The sequence below is a fragment of the Pteropus vampyrus genome, unplaced genomic scaffold, assembly GCF_000151845.1.
Source record: "Pteropus vampyrus isolate Shadow unplaced genomic scaffold, Pvam_2.0 Scaffold96, whole genome shotgun sequence".
Lineage (NCBI taxonomy): Eukaryota > Metazoa > Chordata > Mammalia > Chiroptera > Pteropodidae > Pteropus > Pteropus vampyrus.
This window is the reverse complement of record NW_011888877.1, coordinates 562,699-580,840: the sequence shown is the minus strand read 5'-3', so window position 1 is coordinate 580,840 and position 18,142 is coordinate 562,699. Positions and strand designations below refer to the sequence as shown.

The 18,142-nt window shown below is 36.2% G+C and overlaps 1 protein-coding gene across 1 annotated transcript in view; it reads left to right on the top strand.

The window, feature by feature from the left end:
• ST8SIA6 (ST8 alpha-N-acetyl-neuraminide alpha-2,8-sialyltransferase 6) overlaps positions 1–18,142 on the top strand; it is a 110,199-nt gene that overhangs the window by 70,341 nt on the left and 21,716 nt on the right. The window contains exon 4 of the mRNA XM_011364370.2: positions 6,734–6,820. Within this exon, the coding sequence (XP_011362672.1) occupies positions 6,734–6,820 (87 nt within the window). The remainder of the gene's footprint in view (positions 1–6,733; positions 6,821–18,142) is intronic.

Below are 18,142 nucleotides of genomic sequence, written 5' to 3'. Positions count from 1 at the left end.
AAGAAACTGGGAAAGTAGGAAGGACAAGATGGGGTCATGGATTGATTAAAATGAATGACTAGCTACTGAGCTGGAACCTGAGAGTTCACAGCTGATACAGTAAAGGAGGAGGAAGCTTTAATATAGTTGTGAATAGGAAGAATGGGTGGAAGTCAGCACTGGGGAAAGTTATTAAGTAGAAGCCATAATCCATGGAATAAGGAAATGTTGCTTTGAACTTATTCAGAGCAGTTTCTGACCTCATTGCATTTCGTATTTATATTTAAGCATGTATTTCCTTAAGAAGAACAATTAGCTGGGGATTGCATTAGGCTAGCAAAGCTTAGTCCTTTAGGGTCTTGGAGGGACTCAGACAGTCTAGCAGAGGAAGCCAGTATGTAAACAGAATGAAATTCAATGTGAGGCTATTATAGGAGTATTGGCCAAGGCACTCTGAAAGCACATAGGAAGTAGCAGCTTATTAGCTATCCAGGGAACTCTTTAAAAAGTGCATTCATGAGAGAGGTGAAAGGGATTAAGAAGCACAAGATGTCAGTTATTAAAACAGTCACAGGTATATAAGTTCAGCACAAGGAAAAGAGTCGTAACACTGTAATAACTATATATGGGACCCGGTGTGTACTAGATTTATTGGGGGGACCATTTTGTAAGGTATATAAGTGTCCGATCACTCTATTGTACTCTTGAAACTAATATAGCATTGTATGTCAACTGTAATTGAAAGATAAATTTTTTAAAAAGCATATTCATTTAAATATACTATAGGTTCATAGTAACTAGAATTTTGAATTTTAGGTACTTGAGCTTTAACAATGGCTGATGTGTATTGCTTATTAGTTATTGCACCATAGAAAATATAAATTTTAGCTCAATATTGAACATTTTGAAAGTTTTTTGAGGTATAAATGATGTATAATAAACTGTAACTTAAGTGTACAATAGGAAGAGTCTTGGCATATGTATATAACATTGTTCCAATCAAATCTGAACATATCTACCACCCTCCAAAGGTTTATGGGCTTTTTTCATCCATCCTTTCCACCATTGCCCACCCACATACCAGCCTTAATTTCCAGCTAACTTCTCATGTGCTTTCTGGCACTGTATATCAGTTTCTATTTTCTGGAATGGAATCTACACTGGGGACTCTTTTTCTGTCTGGCTTCTTTTCATCCAGCATAATTATTTTGAGATTGACCTATGTTTTTGTGGGTATCAATTGTTCATTTCTTTTTAGCATCAGATAAAAGTAACAATATTCCATCATTTGCCTATACCACAGTTTGTTTATTCATTCACCTCTTAATGGACATTTATTTTCAGTTTGTGGCTTTTATAAATAAAGCTACTATGAACATTAGTATCCAAGTCTTTGTGTGGATGTAAGTTTTCATTTTTCTTTAATAAATACCTAGGAGTAGCTGGCTTGCAAGGTAAGTGTATGTTTACCTTTGAGGAAACTACCAAATGGCTTTTCAAAGTAGTTGTGTATTTATATACCCAAAGGTAGTATATGAGAGTTCCAGTTACTCCTCACCAGACTCACTATGGTCTGTGTTCAATTTTAGCCATTCTGGTAAATATGCAGTGGTATCTAATCGTGATTTTAATTTACATTTCCCTAGTAATTAATATTGTTGAGCATCTTTTCACGTGTTAATTTGCTACCTGTCTGTCATCTTTGGTGAAGGGTCTATTCACGTCTTTTTCCAATTTTTAATTGGGTTGTTTGTCTTATCATTGAATTGCAAGACTTATTTATATTTCCTGGATTTAAGTTCTTTATCAAATATGTGTTGTGGAAATATTTTTTCCAGTCCGTTACTTGTATTTTCATTTCCTTTACAGTGTTTTTTTGTGCATAGTATGTATAAAGCTCAAGGTCATTAAGATTTTTTTCCTACATTTTCTTCTAGAAGTTTTCCAATTTTAGTTCTTACATTTAGATTAATGATACATTTAGTATTAATATTTGTAGATGGAGTGAGATAGATACTATCCAATCATTCAGCAACATTTGGTGAAAAGATTATTCTTTTTCCATTGAATTACCTTGTTGAAAATCTTTATTTCTGGATTTTCTAATCTTCAATTAAATTATTTTTCTGTCTTGATATAAATAAGACCCTGCTTAGATTATTGTAACACTGTAGTAAGTCCTGAATCAGGTAATGCAGGTCTTCTGAATTTGTTGTTAATTTTCAATTTTTTTTGGCTATTCCATATTTTTACATTTCCACATGAATTTTAGAATCGGCTCTTCAATTTCTACAAAAAAAGACTTCTGGAATTTTAATTAAAATTGTACCAAATATATAGATCAATTTGAGGAAAATTTACATCTTACTTAATAAATCCTGAGTCTTTTAACCTATGGACATAGAATATTGCTCCAAAGATTTAGGTCTTTAATTTCTCTTAGCAATATTTTGTGCTTTAAAGCGTAAAAGTCTTGCACATCTTTGGTCAAATTTCTTCCTAAGTATTTTATATTTTTTATGTTATTTTACATGGACTGTTAAAATTTTTGATTCAAGCTGTTTCTTGCTATGTATTGACATATAATTGATTCAGTACTTGTATTCTGAAAATTTGTTAAATTATTAGTTCTAGTAGCTTTTTTTGGAGATTCCTCAGATGATCGTATTATCCCTGAATAGCAAGAGTTTATTTTTTCTTTTTTAATCCAGATGGTGGTGTTTTGGTTTTTTTTTTCTTCCCTTATTACACTGGTTAGACCTCTGGTACCTCTGGTGAATTAGAGAGTGGACATCCTTGCCTTGATTCTGATCTTAGGGGGAAAATATTGTTTCACCATTAAGTATGATCCTAGCTGAAGGTTTGTTTATTGAATTGTATAAATTCCCTTCTACACTGAGTTTGCTGAGAGTTTTTAACATGGTTGAATGTCGAATTAGGTTAAATACTTTTCCTTCTTTCGTGTATTGAGATAATTATTTATTTTTTCTTTTTGATTCTATTATGGTGAGTAGGCAGCAATTGATTTTTAAATAAATCAACCTTCCATTTCTGAGGGACATCCCACTTGGTCAGAATGCCTTATATTTTTATATATTGTTGGATTCAATGTGCTGATATTTTGTTAAGGATTTTTGCATCTGTATTTATGAGGGATACAGTATTTCTTCTTTCTTTTAATATCTTTTCTGGCTTGGGTATCAGGGTAATACTGTTCTTATGAAATGAATTGAGAGGTATCCCCTTGCTTCAATTTTATAGAAGAATTTGTGTAGAATTGGTATTACTGTTTCTTAAATGTTTGATAAAATTCTCCAGTGAAGCCATCGGGGCCTGGTGTCTGTAGGAAGGATTTTAATCACACATTCAATTTAATTAATAGCTATAGGACTAATCAAGTTATTGATTTCTTCTTGAACAAGCTTTAGTTGTTTGTATCTTTCAAGGACTATGTCCATTGCATCTAAGTTATATTTTGGCATAAAGTTGTCGTTATAGTTTTAATATCTGTAGGACTCTTAGTGCAGCATCTTCCCTCAGTGGTCACCTATTGGTCATTTGTATATTCTTTCTCTTTTACCTGATCAGTGTGGCAAGAAGTTAATGAATTTGATTTTTTTTTCCCCAATGAAACAGCTTTCAATTTTATTGATTCTTTTTTTTTCTATTGCATTAATTTCTGCACTTACCAACTATTATTTTTATGGCACTATTTCTTGCTCAGAAATCTACTTTGATATGACTATAGCCATTTTGTAGCTTCATTTTTATTAGTTTTACTATGTTACATCTTTTCTCATCTTTTTACTTTTAACTTATGTGAAATGAATTTCTTATAAATGATATATGATTGGTCCTGCTTTTTAAAAATCTTATCGGACATTCTCTGCCTTCTAATTGGTATGTTCAAATTATTTACACTTAATATGGTTGGGTTTAAATCTATCATCTTGCTATTTGTTCTCTTGCTATAGTTTTCATTTGCCTGCTCTTTGTTTCCTTTCTCTCTTTCTCTGCCTTCTTTTGGACTGGGTGCTTTTATGATTACATTTGATTACTTTTTATAATTTCATTTGTTTTTAGTGGTTGCTTTAGGTGAACAGTATATATGTTTTTCTTATCCACTTTCGAGTGCTTTACACCCCTTCTGTCCTCCTCCTGTTTCTGACCTTGGTTCTATAGTTCTCCTGCATTTATTTCTATACATGTTATAAACTCCTCAATATATTATTGTTATATTTACTTTAAGCTGTCAATTCTCTGTTAAAGGACCTAGAAAAATAAGGAATCATATTTTGTATGTATTTACATGTTCACCATTGCCAGTGCTCTTCATTACTTTATGTCAATCCAGTTTTCAACCAGGTTTTATTTTTTCTTCTACCTGACAGGCTTCCATTAGCATTCCTTATATTTTGGGTTCGTTGATTTGAATTCTTTCATGTTTTGTATGTCTGAAAAAGTTCTTATTTTACCTTTATTTTCTGTAAGGTTTGCTGAGTATAGACTTCCTGATTGGCAGTTCCCCCAAATCCTATTCTGTATTTTAGCAATATTGTTTCACTGCCTCTGACTTGTATAATTTCTCACAGAAAGTCTGCTATAATTCTTATCTTTGTTTCTATGTACATAATGGTGTATCTTTTTTCAAACTGCTTTTAAGATTTTCTCTTTATTGCTGATTTAAAGACAATTTTTATTGTGTGTCTTGGTGTAATTTTCTTCATGGTTTTTGTGCTTTGTGTTTGTTGAGCTTCTTGGATCTATAATGGGTGTATAGTTTTCATTAAATTTGGAAAATTTTCCACCATAATTTTTTCAGAAAATGTTTTCATCTCTTTTTTCTTGCCAGGACCATAATTTTACGTATATTAGGCCACTCGAGGTTGTCTCACAGCTGAATGATTCTCTGTAAATTTTTCATTCGCTTTTTATGTTTCATTTTCAATGGTTTCTGTTGTTATGCCTTCAACTTCGCTAATCTTATCTTAGCTGTCTATCATGAGAAATTTAATGTCTTTTTCATCTAATAAATGACATTAAAAAAATTAAACTCTGTCACATTTAGTTTTCATTGTAAGATGGTAATTTTTTCCTTACTGTACTTTTTATGATATGTTTTATCTTGATGAATTAAAATACAATTGCAATTCATTGATTAATTGGTTAATTAGATATTTGTATTGGGCCCCTCTCCATTTCTCTTCAGTTGAGCTTTATGAAAAACATGTTTTTTTTGTTACTTTATCTAATGGACCCTGGTATACATCATGTTTTGGTTGTTGTCCTGTTTTCAATATAATCAGGTGACTTAAAACCATGCCTTGGTGGTAGACGAGACTTCTGGAAAGGAGAGAATAGTCACAGTGCCATGTCTCTCTAAAGAGTCAGAAATTGAGAGAGCCTTTAGTAGGCTGCTGAATGTGTATTTCTTCATTTTGAGCTTAATCCTGTTTTGCAGAGGTTTTTCTGAGTGTCTCTCACCACATGGAAACAAGCCGTCTTTGCTCCAGCTGGGAAGTGTCACATTTAGACAAAGCTTTGGGCTACAGTATAGATCTCTCAAGATACTTGGTATATTGGGATCAGTCTTAGGGCCCATGAGAGTGAGCTAAATCTGTTAAAGTTGGAAGCTTTCATGCAAGTAACACTATTTTCAATCTTTCCTGTGATAGCTCTTTGCTTTACTTTTCCTTTAGTATTTAGCTAACGTCCTTCAAGATTTTCAGCTTTTCTTGGCTAGGCCAGTGGGAACCGAGGGAAAATAATTTTGATTGATTTTGGCCCCAACATGATGGTCGAGAAACCCAAAAGGTAGGTAAATTTCAGGGACAAAGGACTTGCTCAGCTGACTACCTTCCCCACCTGTAACAAATACCTGCTTTCCGAGGTAACTTTGGAGGACCTGCATTTTCCTGGATGGACATGGGGGAGTGCTTTTCCCGACAAGACTTTTTACTGCCCTCTCCCTTGCCAACTCCTTCACCAACATATTCTCTATCTTTTTGTTGTAGACCTTTGCTCTCAAGTGTCTGGCGACAAATGACTGAGATGCCAATCGAAAGAAAATCTAAGGGGTTTTTTTTCACTCACAAAGATGTCTGCATTTTAAACAGTAACCCTTAAAGACTAAAGGCTGTTCTGTGGTTCAAGGAATTAATACTTAATGATAGAATTTCAGGTAGAAGGAGATCTCTTGTGGATTCGGATCCTGGCAAACTGGACCACTGTGCCTATAGATTTTTAGGCCGCTGTACATCTCTCTTAATTTAGCCCAATCTGTTTTCTTTAATGTACTGTTCAGAATTAAAATTTAAGATGATCATTTTGGGGAAATTTTATCTATATATGCCAAGGTAAATTTATCAACTTAGACTCTTAAAAAAATTATAAACTATATACTTATGGTAAACAGCTATAAAAATATATTTATTTGTGAGTGAGTTGAAGGTGAAATGACCATAGCATATGAATGTGAGTTGGTATTCTGTCACGATTTGTTTGTAATACTAGACCGAACTTATAATATGTGCAAATTACACATTCCTAAATCAACATAATTCTTTGCAAATTGTATGTTACTAGAAGTTTTGAAATGGTTATGATACTTACTTATTTATCCTTCCCCTTATTTCAGGAAAAATTTAGAGGGCTGAAATGAGTCAATTTTTAAAAATGTCCTTTTGAACATGTATATTTGTTTAGCAACACGTGAGAGCTTTATTTTCTAACCTCATTAACATTTGACTTTTAGATATTCAGAGGATGACTATCTTCAGATTATCACAAATATACAGAGATGTCCATGGAAACGACAAGTAGAAGAATATGAGAATTTTAGGTAAAAAATTTATTTTCAAAAAAATATGAGATAAAAAAGTTTTGTACATTTGCTTTGTTGGGAAACTAAGCAATATGATTTCATTCTAAGACCCTCTCATGAGGTGCATGGTGCTCCATTCTTATCTCTTATATGGAAAATTCTAATTATGTTACAGGAATTAATTACAAAAATCCCAAGTTCAGAAAGAAAGTATTTGTTACACTTTTTTATTATATTTTAGAGAATGTTGCTTCTTTGTGCCATTTGTATTTGACATTTATTTTGTAAATAAAATGTAATAGCATTAAGGGATGTTTGGAAAACATAGAAGGAAAAAAGCCATCCATAGTCCCATCTCTTTAGAGCAAAAACTGCATTCTTTTCTGCACATTCTCTTGCAGTTTTTCTCATTACCTTTCTAAAACCAGCAACATTCAGGAGTGTGAGTTGCTCTAGGTAATAACTTGGGGAGGAGCCATTCACCTGACATGACAAGGTTATCAGTTGACGATTACAGAGGTATCCTGTACTTGGATAACTCGGAGCCCACCCAGACAGAAATAAATTACATTAAAACAGTAGTCTTGGGGGTGGGGGGGATTTGTGCATGGATCCTTACCTAGCACCCCTTCCCCTGAATACCTGCTCTCATGGCGAAGCTACACCAGTTGTCTCTGTGTTTGCCCGATCTACGTTGCTTTGCTTTTCTTTGCCCACATTCTGATCTTTAGCTGTATGTCAACACAGGTTTTGCTGAGTTATTTCGTTATATTATAATCCAGAAATATGTTTTCGTCTTTAGTGGTTTATATTTTCAAAGTTTAAGTATCAAGTCTTTTAAAAACCTTATTAAAGAGGTTTTGCTTTCCCCTGAGATTCTCTAAAAAGTATCGGCTTCTTGGCTTTCTTTATTAAGGGAAGGAAGCTCTTCCTTGCATGATCTGTGGCTCTGCCTGCGCCACCTTCAGTCAGTATATACTGGAGTCACTGGGTCAAATGCCTTTTAGTGAGTCTACTGCCATTGAGAGAAGCATCCTGGTCCACTCCCATTGAGTGAATGAGTAACTTTCTGATTGGGTGAAAGCTAAAAGTGAATTTCTTCCTGCCACTGGGTGGATACATGGATGATGTGACTTCCTGTCATTTCAGGGTGAGAACTGTAAAAGAGTATTCATATTTAACTATTTCAGTTCCAGGATATTTTATGTTATGCAGTCAGCTATAAACTGAATGTGTCATCTAAAGTCATAAATTGAAAACCCAAAGAGATGGTATTAATTAGCGGGGCCTTTGCGAGCTGATTGGGTCATGAGAGTAGAGCCCTCATGAATGGGATTAGTGATTTTACAAAAGAGACCCCAGACTGCTCGCTCATGCCTTCTGCCACATGAGGACACAGCAAGAGACTTCATCTGTGAACCAGGAAGTGGCTTCTCACCAGACACCGAATCTGCCAGCACCTTGATCTTGGACTTCTCAGCCTCCAGAAATATGAAAATAAATTTCTGTGATTTATAAGCCACCCAATCATAGTGTTCTGCTATAGCAAGTCAAATGGACTGCCACAGGATTTGAGAGATCAAGACTAGGATTTGAGAGATCGAAATGACAGGGAGACCAGATAGAAAGTTGCACAGGCAACTATAACCTAAATGGTCACAGAGTCAAAGAGTGGCAGAAGAGCTGGGTTTTGAGGCAAAAAAAGGAAGAGGGGCATGTTGCGGTATTGGGCTACTGAGGATCCATACAAGATAATTAGCTAGAAAGACTCAATGAGTAGTGACATCAATAATCAAAGTTGAAATGAAGGACCACCTACCTCTTGCTGTAGAGTTGGCTCAGATCAAGCCTTCTACAGCAATACAAGCAAAACAAAGTATACTCAATGCCTGTTTGAGGGCATGGGCGAGCTACCAAGGCAGGGAGTAGTTTCAGGACTAAGATCCAGACGAAGGGGAAGCCGAGGGAGGTGAGCCTACCATCTGAAGCTGTTTTTTCCCCCAAAGAACTAGCCAACTGCACAAGCAAAAGCATGGCTAAGAGGCAGAGAGGCTGAGCAGAGCTGCCAGCCATCTATAGAAAAGGCCAGTTCTCTCAAAGACTGCAGCCCAAACTTGAATCATTTCTGCCCTTAATCGGATTTAGATCTGCCCTTAGCCTAGCTCCCTGATGGAAACCGAAGTCCATCCTCTCTGGAAGAAAGTAACCTCATTCAGAGCCTTAAATTATCTCTGCGAGTTTTCACACACACAGTTTGGTTCAATGAAAAGAAAGAATTCTCTCAAAAGGCTTTTCTTTCTTTCCTTTTTTCTTTCTTCAAAAATAAAACGTAGGAGTCTCTTCAAATCTAACTCTGCATGAGAGTCAGTGTGGCAAATCATGATGGATAGAAGCTGTATAGATGGATGGTATGCAGACAGAATGGCCATTTTGCCTTTATTACCATCTCGGTAGAAAAAGTGCCTCGGTAACCAAGATGATTACCCAACGGCCTGTCTATCCCTTCAGGGACAATTTAAGTAAACATCTGGGACTATAATACTTATTGCTTATTGTCATTCAAGATAACAGTCACAGTGATATTTATTTATTTACTTGAATATTTATTTTATTGTAATGTTCTTTTTATGGGCATATTAGCAAACTAAACTATCTAAACTTCAACAAAAGTCTGTGCAATTAAATCATAATAAACGGCGCACTGTCCTAAATTTTTACTAATAAAGCTGGCCAAATCTGGGGATTTTCTGGCTTATTTATAAAGCTGATATTGTGGAAAAGTTCCCTATTATTATAGACGTCAAGTAGCTAAATAGTTTTTTATTTTCTTTATGCACAGTATTTTATACCAAAGCTGAAGAAAAGCAAAATGTGAGCCTTAAAAAGGTTGTAATGTTCTTTTATCAGGAATTACAAAAGTTACATTAAATTCTGAAGAATATGAACAAGTGAATATTTTCTAAATCCATCTGTAGCCTGATTGCTGAAATTCCCAATGGCTAATCCCTCGGAGCTATTTAAAAATTATGGGACTCCTGTGGTCACATGATCTAAAAATAAAAGAGAGTTTAAGAGTTATTTTTCTTAAATAAATGTGCCACTTGCTAGCAGAGGGGATGCATTTTAGTTATCAATAAATATTTGTTTAGGGTTTACTATGTCAAAACACAGGAGACCTCTTCAGCCTGGTACAGTGTGGGCCACAAAGTTAGGACTTCAATAAATATATGTTAAATGAATGGATGCATGAAAGTAAACAGAAAATATGCAAGGTTTTACTGACCTCAAAGAAATTATAGTCAGTTTGGAGAGACAAAAAATAAAACTATGAATATTTATGATTTAGTGTCAAAATGAGTGATTTACACAAATACTATAATATATCAATGCACAATCGCCATGGGATATAATTTCTTGAACCATTTTGTGAAAAGAGACAGGACTTGAGCTGCAACTCTGAGGATGGGTAGAAAGGGAGGGGGAGACCCATATGGTAGTGATGAGACCAGGAATAAACATGAGTAAGTTTCAAGACCAGAAACAATGGATCAGTGAACTTACACTAGAGGGTGCTTGGGATAAAGGGGATACTTGTAGATCAGTTGGGGTGCCCCTGACAATGCACAGAGCTCCGATGATCAGAGTAAAGTTCACTGTCTTTCTGTAGATACCCAGAACCCAGTAGAGACATTTGCATCAAGGAAATCCCATGATGAATTTATTATTTTAGAGAACGTCTTGGTCAGCAAAATATTAAGACAAATTGGAGTCTTAGAAGGAAATGAATACACTGAAGGAAGTCGGAGGAGTCGAACTGGTTGTAGAAAAGTAACTGTAGAATGATGAAGATCTAAAACATCAATAGTGGCTATAAAAATATCAAGGAAGGGACCTTGACTGTGGGCTCCCTGGTCTATTTATCTTTGTATCTCCAGTGCCCATCACATAGACGGTACCCAATAAACAGTTGTCGTATACATGAGTGAAGAATTGGCAGGACTTGGTTGCTTATTGATTCCTACTTCTCTAATTGAAGGGGAAGAAAAAGAGAATAAGAGACGAACGAGAAATGTTGGGTCTGATTGATTGGCATTACTAATTAGTGGTGCTACTAATAAGTAGAAAGGTTTTAAAGAGAAATTGCTTTTGCAAAGAGAAGATAGACAGGCTGTGTTTGAGTTGACACTGGGGCAACCAGATGCAGAAACGTTCCCTCGGTCTGGGATAAAAATAAACGTTAAGAGAAAACGAAATTTTCTGAAAAAGAAAAGCAACTGCTGTTTAATTTATGTAAGAAGTATGGCCTTTTAAAAGCTTATCTTCTCAGTAATCTTTTCCACCCCCACTTAACAGAGTTTGTCCTCTTTTTACAGATTATTAAGCTTTTACTCATTCAACATTTAATTGTGAGTCTGAGAGCTTGTAGCTGGGGTTTGTGCCCATAACTTCTCACAACCTGTGCCTGGAAACAGCTGAAGTCCATGTCAGTGGGTCCATGAAGCCCTTGAAATTGTATGTGACACCGTATATGTTTCTTGGAAAAAGATCCCTAACTTTCATCAGATTTTCAAGGAGTCTAGGACCCCTGAAAGGACTGAAATATTTCTAAGAATCTTCCGAACCTGAGTCCCTGAGTACTTCAGGATTGTATTGCTTGTTTTACCTTCTCTGTAGGCATGGTTATCACAAGCGTAGGTGTGGCCAACCTCAGATTTACCCCTCCCTGTCATCCAGACATTCTAAGTTTCAGTTATGAATTGGGGTTTCTGTGAGATCCTAGATGGACCTAGTTAACAAGGAGTTTAAGTAAGAGTTAAAGATGACCCACCGCGCTGTTTTTCCTTTGGCATCTAATCTCATTTACATATAGTAGTATTAAGAATGTCTAGCCATTTGCCTTCTGCTTTAAAATCATTACTGTTTTTTCCCCAAACATGAGCTGATATACATATAATTTTACTTGATAAGAAACCACCAAATTATTTTCTAAAATAACCGTGCCATTTTACATTCCTGGAAACAAAGTATTCCTTTTGCCCCACATCCTTACCAACACTTAGTGTTGGCAGACCTTTTAATGTTAGCCTGACTGCTTTCTCATAATATTTTCAACTTACATATCCCTGATAACTGATAATATTTAGCATCTTTACATGTGTTTATTGGCCGTTCATATTTCCATTTTTTTTGATGGATCTGTTCAAGTAGTTTACCCATATTTTATTGAGTTATCTGTGTTTTTATTATTGATTTATAGTTCTTTTGATTTTATTTTTACCTTTTGACCCCTTTCAGGTAAAGAAATTCTTGCTCGTCACATTCTTTCCCTCTCATTTTTAGAAACGGATGAGTGATCATTTGCTCGAACTTAGATATTTGAGAAGAACATCGACATGCTTAAATTTAAATTAAACATAATATGAAATACTCCTCATCCTTCTTTCCTCACCTCCTCTACTTCACCTTGAAAGCTTCTTATGAAGCCCTGGGAACTCCTGGTAAGCAGGTTTATCCCAGCAGAGTCTTTGAGCTTCAATAAACCTCCTGGTAAGCGGGGTTTATCCCATCAGAGTCTTTGAGCTTCAATAATTAGTCTTAGATTCTTTAGGTAACGTATGAGGTAATGAATACATTAGCTTTCGTGAATCATTTTCTAACATAAAACAAATGTATTCGTATGTGTAATCAGTTGTGAAAAACTAATAGGTACGCAAGCAGCAGTGCTTAATTTTCATTTTATTTTCACTTTTTTTCCCCCAGAAGTGCTCATATGATTGTTTTTCAGTTCCTTTTGGACTCTCTAAAATCATTTATTTTCTTTAGATATCCTCATGTTTTATACGCATAAGTTTGAATCCAAAATGACTGAATATTATCAATCACATATTTACTGAACACTTAGTGGCAGAAGACAATGCTATCATGGAAATGCACATGTTTATTTTAAGACTCATGCATGAGATACCTTTCAAATTACTGTGAGACAGATATTTTGTGCCTAATTACTTTGTTACAGATAACTGTTATGTGGCAACAATTTTATTAAATCTCAAATTATCCCCTCAAATTCAATTAGATTAAAATTTCTTAAAAGTTATTTCTTTGCTTGTTTTGTATTGGATATATATGAAAAGGTTACAATTCTGTATTAGTAGATTCATTGATATTTCTAAAATAACAGCGAGTTTGTTGCTTTCATTTTTATTTGTGCTCCTTGGAAAAATACAGTGGTAAACAAAAATATTTACAGACAGTATCACATATGTTAATTTTTCATTACATGACATTGATATGATGAAAACAGTGCCATTTCATGATAATTTAGCTTTGTGAAAGGATGTAAATTCTGCAAATAAATAGATGAAAAAGTTAATATTTTTCAAAAAAGTCAAAACTGAGCAAGCAAACCTTGTTCAACTGTTTTCAGCTATTTTCTGAAATATTTCTCTTAAAGCAGTAGTTATGGTTTGATTTGGGTTAGCATTTTGTGAGATTACACTTTTTTTTTTTTTCATTTGGTCAATGCTTACTGAGTACTATTATGTCCCAGGCATTTTATTTCGTAGCACTGATTTTTTGGAGAGAAGCAAAAATCATCTGTATTAGGGGGTTGTTTTGATGTTTCCAAGACCATGTTTATTTTTCTGAACCTCTGTTTCCCTTTTCCTCATACCCTTTAAATGTTTGCTGTTTATGATTCATACAGGGTGACTATGATGATGGCTCGGAGCAATACATCATTTTTTTTTTAAATTTAAGAAGATGTGTGCACTTTATGATAGGTGTTTTGGGTCAGTTGTCAGATTGAAAAAGCTTCTTTTCCTCATTTCCTCTGCATCGAGACCATTTTCACCCTTAATATCCTGTCACATCGTCTATTTGTCATGCTATACAGCATGTCTGCGCATTTAGAGAAGCAACAAAAACCACACCATGTCATTATGTCTGCCGTATTTAATAACAGAAACTCTCGCCCATTTAAGGACTGATTCCTCTCTTAGTCTTCAGAATATAAACTTTGCCACAAAAATGCATTGGACCCACATGGGATTCACTAATCTTCTAAATTTTATTTCAAAACATATCTCACAAGTTGTACTCAATATTAACTGTATTGCCTTATGCTCCCATGTCAAATAAGCCTCCATCTAAACTGCCCTGCCTTTCAAATGCTCTGTTTCTTATTGCATAGCTTGCTGTATCTTCATTGGTACGTTTCATTGTTTAAACACTGGCGCAAGGTCTGAGCCTACAGACATTTCTCCAGGGTTTCAACATCGCTCCTTCACTTCTGAGTTTACATCTCAGTTGCCTTCCCCGCCCGCCCCCATCTTTTTTTTTTTGCTTTGATAATCATATTCTCCTATATTTTATTTTACCTTGGTTTAGTTCTTATCTTCTACTCAAATACATGAGCTGATCTTTTATAAACTTAAAAATATCAGTGTACACGTTAGCTAATAAGGGAAAATCTCAGTTATCTGAGTTGCTGACTGAATCCAGTCTTTATCCATTTTCTTCCTTAGCCCACAACTTGTGTCGATTCTATATGGAACACTGGATCCCATATCTCTTGGACTTTTCTGTGGCTACCAGTTATGAAGCAGAACTTGGAGAGGTTTGAGATATAGCTAGGATGAACCCTCAGCAAAAATTGTAAAGTGTGTGAACGTTCATTCATTTATTTTATATTTCACATATATTTCAAGATGTCTTGACCATCCACTCTGTGTCAGGTGCCTGCGTTTCCCCACATCTTATTCTTTTGATCTTCTATAAACTGTCCCAGATCTTTCACCTGTGTCTTTCTTCTCAATGCAATGCCTTCTGGGTCCAGGGACACTACACGATGTCAAGTTTCCAAATTCTCAAACGTTTCTCTCTTATTCTTCCTCGAAACACCAGTTTGTCTATGCCAGACCTCCCCTGACATGTGACGTACTAATCCATCTTAACATGTGAATGACCAGTGGCTTTTCTGAATGCCATACCTTCTATTCTATATCTAACAAGATTCATTAAGGACAGATGCCAAAATCTGACTTTTAAATTCTAAGTGTATAGGCCATCCCACCTTCCTGATTTTGTGAGAGAGCCAAGAATTTAAAGATAAAAATCCTCTGTGTGATTAGCGTCATGAATTAACCTGAACCAGGTAGAACTATCTGTGCCTTACTCTACCTTTCACTGTGATGCCAGCCTGATACTTCAGGTCCCCTCTGGGTTCCTGAAATTTCTCCCAATGTTCTGGTTTCAATCTCGTGGATGGCTCTATTTTAATTTAGGCACAGGCATGTTGCTGAAAAGAGATAGTCTCTGTTCGAAGCTCTTAGTTCTTCTAATCTGTTGGGACTGAAACCGAATGTCCTTGTTAATCATTGTAATTCTTAGATCATTGTCTTCTTAATAACAAACTATTCCTTTATTTTGAAACATACATTCATCGTGAGCCAATCGATTCTCAGATCTCAGTATCTTAGCATGCCGTCTCGATTTTATTTTTCATTTCATTCCTCACACAATGACTCTTTCTCTTCCAACCCTGGAAAGAGTTGTCTGTACTCACTCCATCTTCTACCCACATCTCTAACTATAACAGTTCACATATGGTCAGCAGTGACCCCACACTGCTAAATCCGAGAGACATTTTTCATTCCCATGTGCTCGACCTCTCATCTCTTACCAGCATTTTGAAATTATAGATCATTCTTCATTCCTTGAAAGATTCTTATACTAGATTTCTGTGTCATTCCATTTGGCTCCTTCCTCCTCATCCCCACATTTCTCCATCCTCAAGTCCTATTTGTTTGTTTTTATGAGTCTCTCTCGAGAATGTGGGAATCTCTGCTGGCACGTAGGTGGCATTCCATGACTGACTAGGGTTGCTAGAATTTGCTTCATTGTCACCTCTCCTTTGGACCTGCCCTCTGTCTTCAAGCACCGTGTTGGTATCATTCTTATCCATTCTCTACACGACAGCAGGTGGATTTTTTTTTTAATAGAAATTGGAGCACAGTCTTGCTCCTACCACTGTGACTTTCACCCCAAACAATTTGAAATGTATATTTTTTATTTCTTTTTTTTGGGCGGGGGGGTTGTTTGTTTGTTTGTTTTTGCATTCAAAACCCAAACTGACCTCCCTCAAGGCTCTCTGCTCCCGGGGCCGTCTCTGGGCCCCATTGCTTCACCACATTCCCCCTGATTCTCTGTGCTCTGCGTGGATTGGTCTTGAACGTCATTGAATGTACTGTACTTGCTTCAGCCACAGAGCCTTGACAACCCTGTCTCTTCTGCCTCCACCATCTCCCCTAGTTAATGTGCTCTAAGCTTTCAGTTCCCAAATGGATCCTCCCTTCTTCAGGGAGACCTCCCCTGAACAACCCGATCAGTCATTGCTGCTGTCCTACAATGAGGTTCTCTTTCATCACACTGATCACAAGTATGAATTTCCATTTTGTGTGTACGACTAACTTACAGGCCCGGATGATCTGTGATCCATGTGTTTTTATAGAGTGCAAAATAATGATGGGAAAATATTTTCGTCAGGAGGAACCAAGAATCTTTCTAAATGGTTTCTAAAACTGGGTCAAGGCTCAGTATAGGAACGAGGGAGTGGAAAGCATAGTCAGGTTACTGGGCCCTACAGCATAGGCTCAGCTTCTGTTTGGCTCCATGAGGCTTATTATTGACCTTTCTTGTTTGTTTTCCACAGTCTTTGATTTTATTTTAAATTCAGTCTCCCCCATGAGTGGCTGCGTCCCCACTAGAACAAGTTAAAGGCATCATTTTGCCTTTGACAAGAGGCATTTGGGAAGTTGGTTATTTGTAGCATCATCTTCATTATTAGGCTAAGCCAGTCTCTTTATCAGTAAAATGGAGTTGATACTTTCTCCATGAATTTTTATGAATATCCAATATGTAGATTGTTCAGTGCAGAGTCGATTGTGTGTTAAAATGTCCATCAACTATTGCTATTATTATGATGTTCAGTGTAATATCATTTTCCTAACATGATTAATATTTTACTAAAAATAGTTAAACTCTTGGCAGCTGTAAGAAATATAGCAAGTTCCTGAGTAGCAATAAGGCTATAACCATTTCAGTTCCAACCCTCTGCCTGAGATGGAATATGAACATGTCTAAGCCCAGTTTGGCTTTTTGGTGTATTTCATGTGGATTATCCATGAGTTTGATAAGGAACAGCGCTGCTTATTCAGTTTGTTCTATTTGAACTTTCTTTGGTCTTTTCTTCATGGAAAATAGGTCACAGAGAACAGAAAATATTAAGCTTCAACGTTCTAGGTTACAATCTTCTGGTGTATTATTTGCAGTAGAAAAGGACTTACCTTGATCTGAATAACCTGTGACTTGTCCCCGCCTTTCAAGATGGTTGGTCAAATTAGATCTGGCAACATGCTCTGAGGTCCCATGAGGAATGACTTGGAGTTGCCAGAAAATTAATCAGCCTGATCACAGACAGAGCAAAGAGGTCCACATCCCACCCTTCCTCCAGATTTAGGCCCCAGTTGGGGCGAACTAAGGGCTGGCAGCTCAGGATAGGATTGGATCATTCTAATCTGAGGGCAAAAATGAAAAATCGGGATGTGATGGGGAGCCAGAGGCCAAAGGCAGGAAAATAACTGCACAGTTCCTAGGGGCCAGGCAGAAACAGAAGCCGAGTTTGGGGGTGAAGCCCAAAAGTGGAAGAAGCATCCCAGAGTGAGTGAGAGCTGTCCTGGGAAGGTGCCCGTGATGTGGGCGGCCTGCAGTGGCTTTCTAGGAGCACATAGGGCCCATTTGTGCACGTGAACTAGGCTCATTAAATGACAGAGAGCAGAACTGGCCTCCTACCTGTCTTTCCATCTGTGCAGGACCGAGAACCATCTTTAGAATGGATGGAGCCCTTCACGTGCATATGCGTTTCTTTTCACTGAAAAATACCATTAGTATTTGAGTAAGTTAAAGATCATGAGATAATGAGACCTTTTATGAATGAAGGTGGTAGAAACAGAATATATTGAAAACATTTTCCTTAGGAAATGCTTTACACTGTAGCATGTTGGGGTAGTTAAACATAGGATTGGTTCTACATTATAATGATAAAACTGTTTTCATAGGACTCAGTATTAATTCAAGATCTTAAATATGTTGCCAGCCAATGTCTGGGGAAAAAAAAAATTCATTTTTTCTTACTTGTCTTTTCCTCCCATTCAAAATCTCTAACTAAATAGAAGTATAAAATCTGTCAGTAAAGGTTTGGTATAAATGACTTCTTTATATTCTCTTCACACATTGAACAATAATGGCAGTGACCTGTTTTGTATTGTTTTGTTTTTGGTC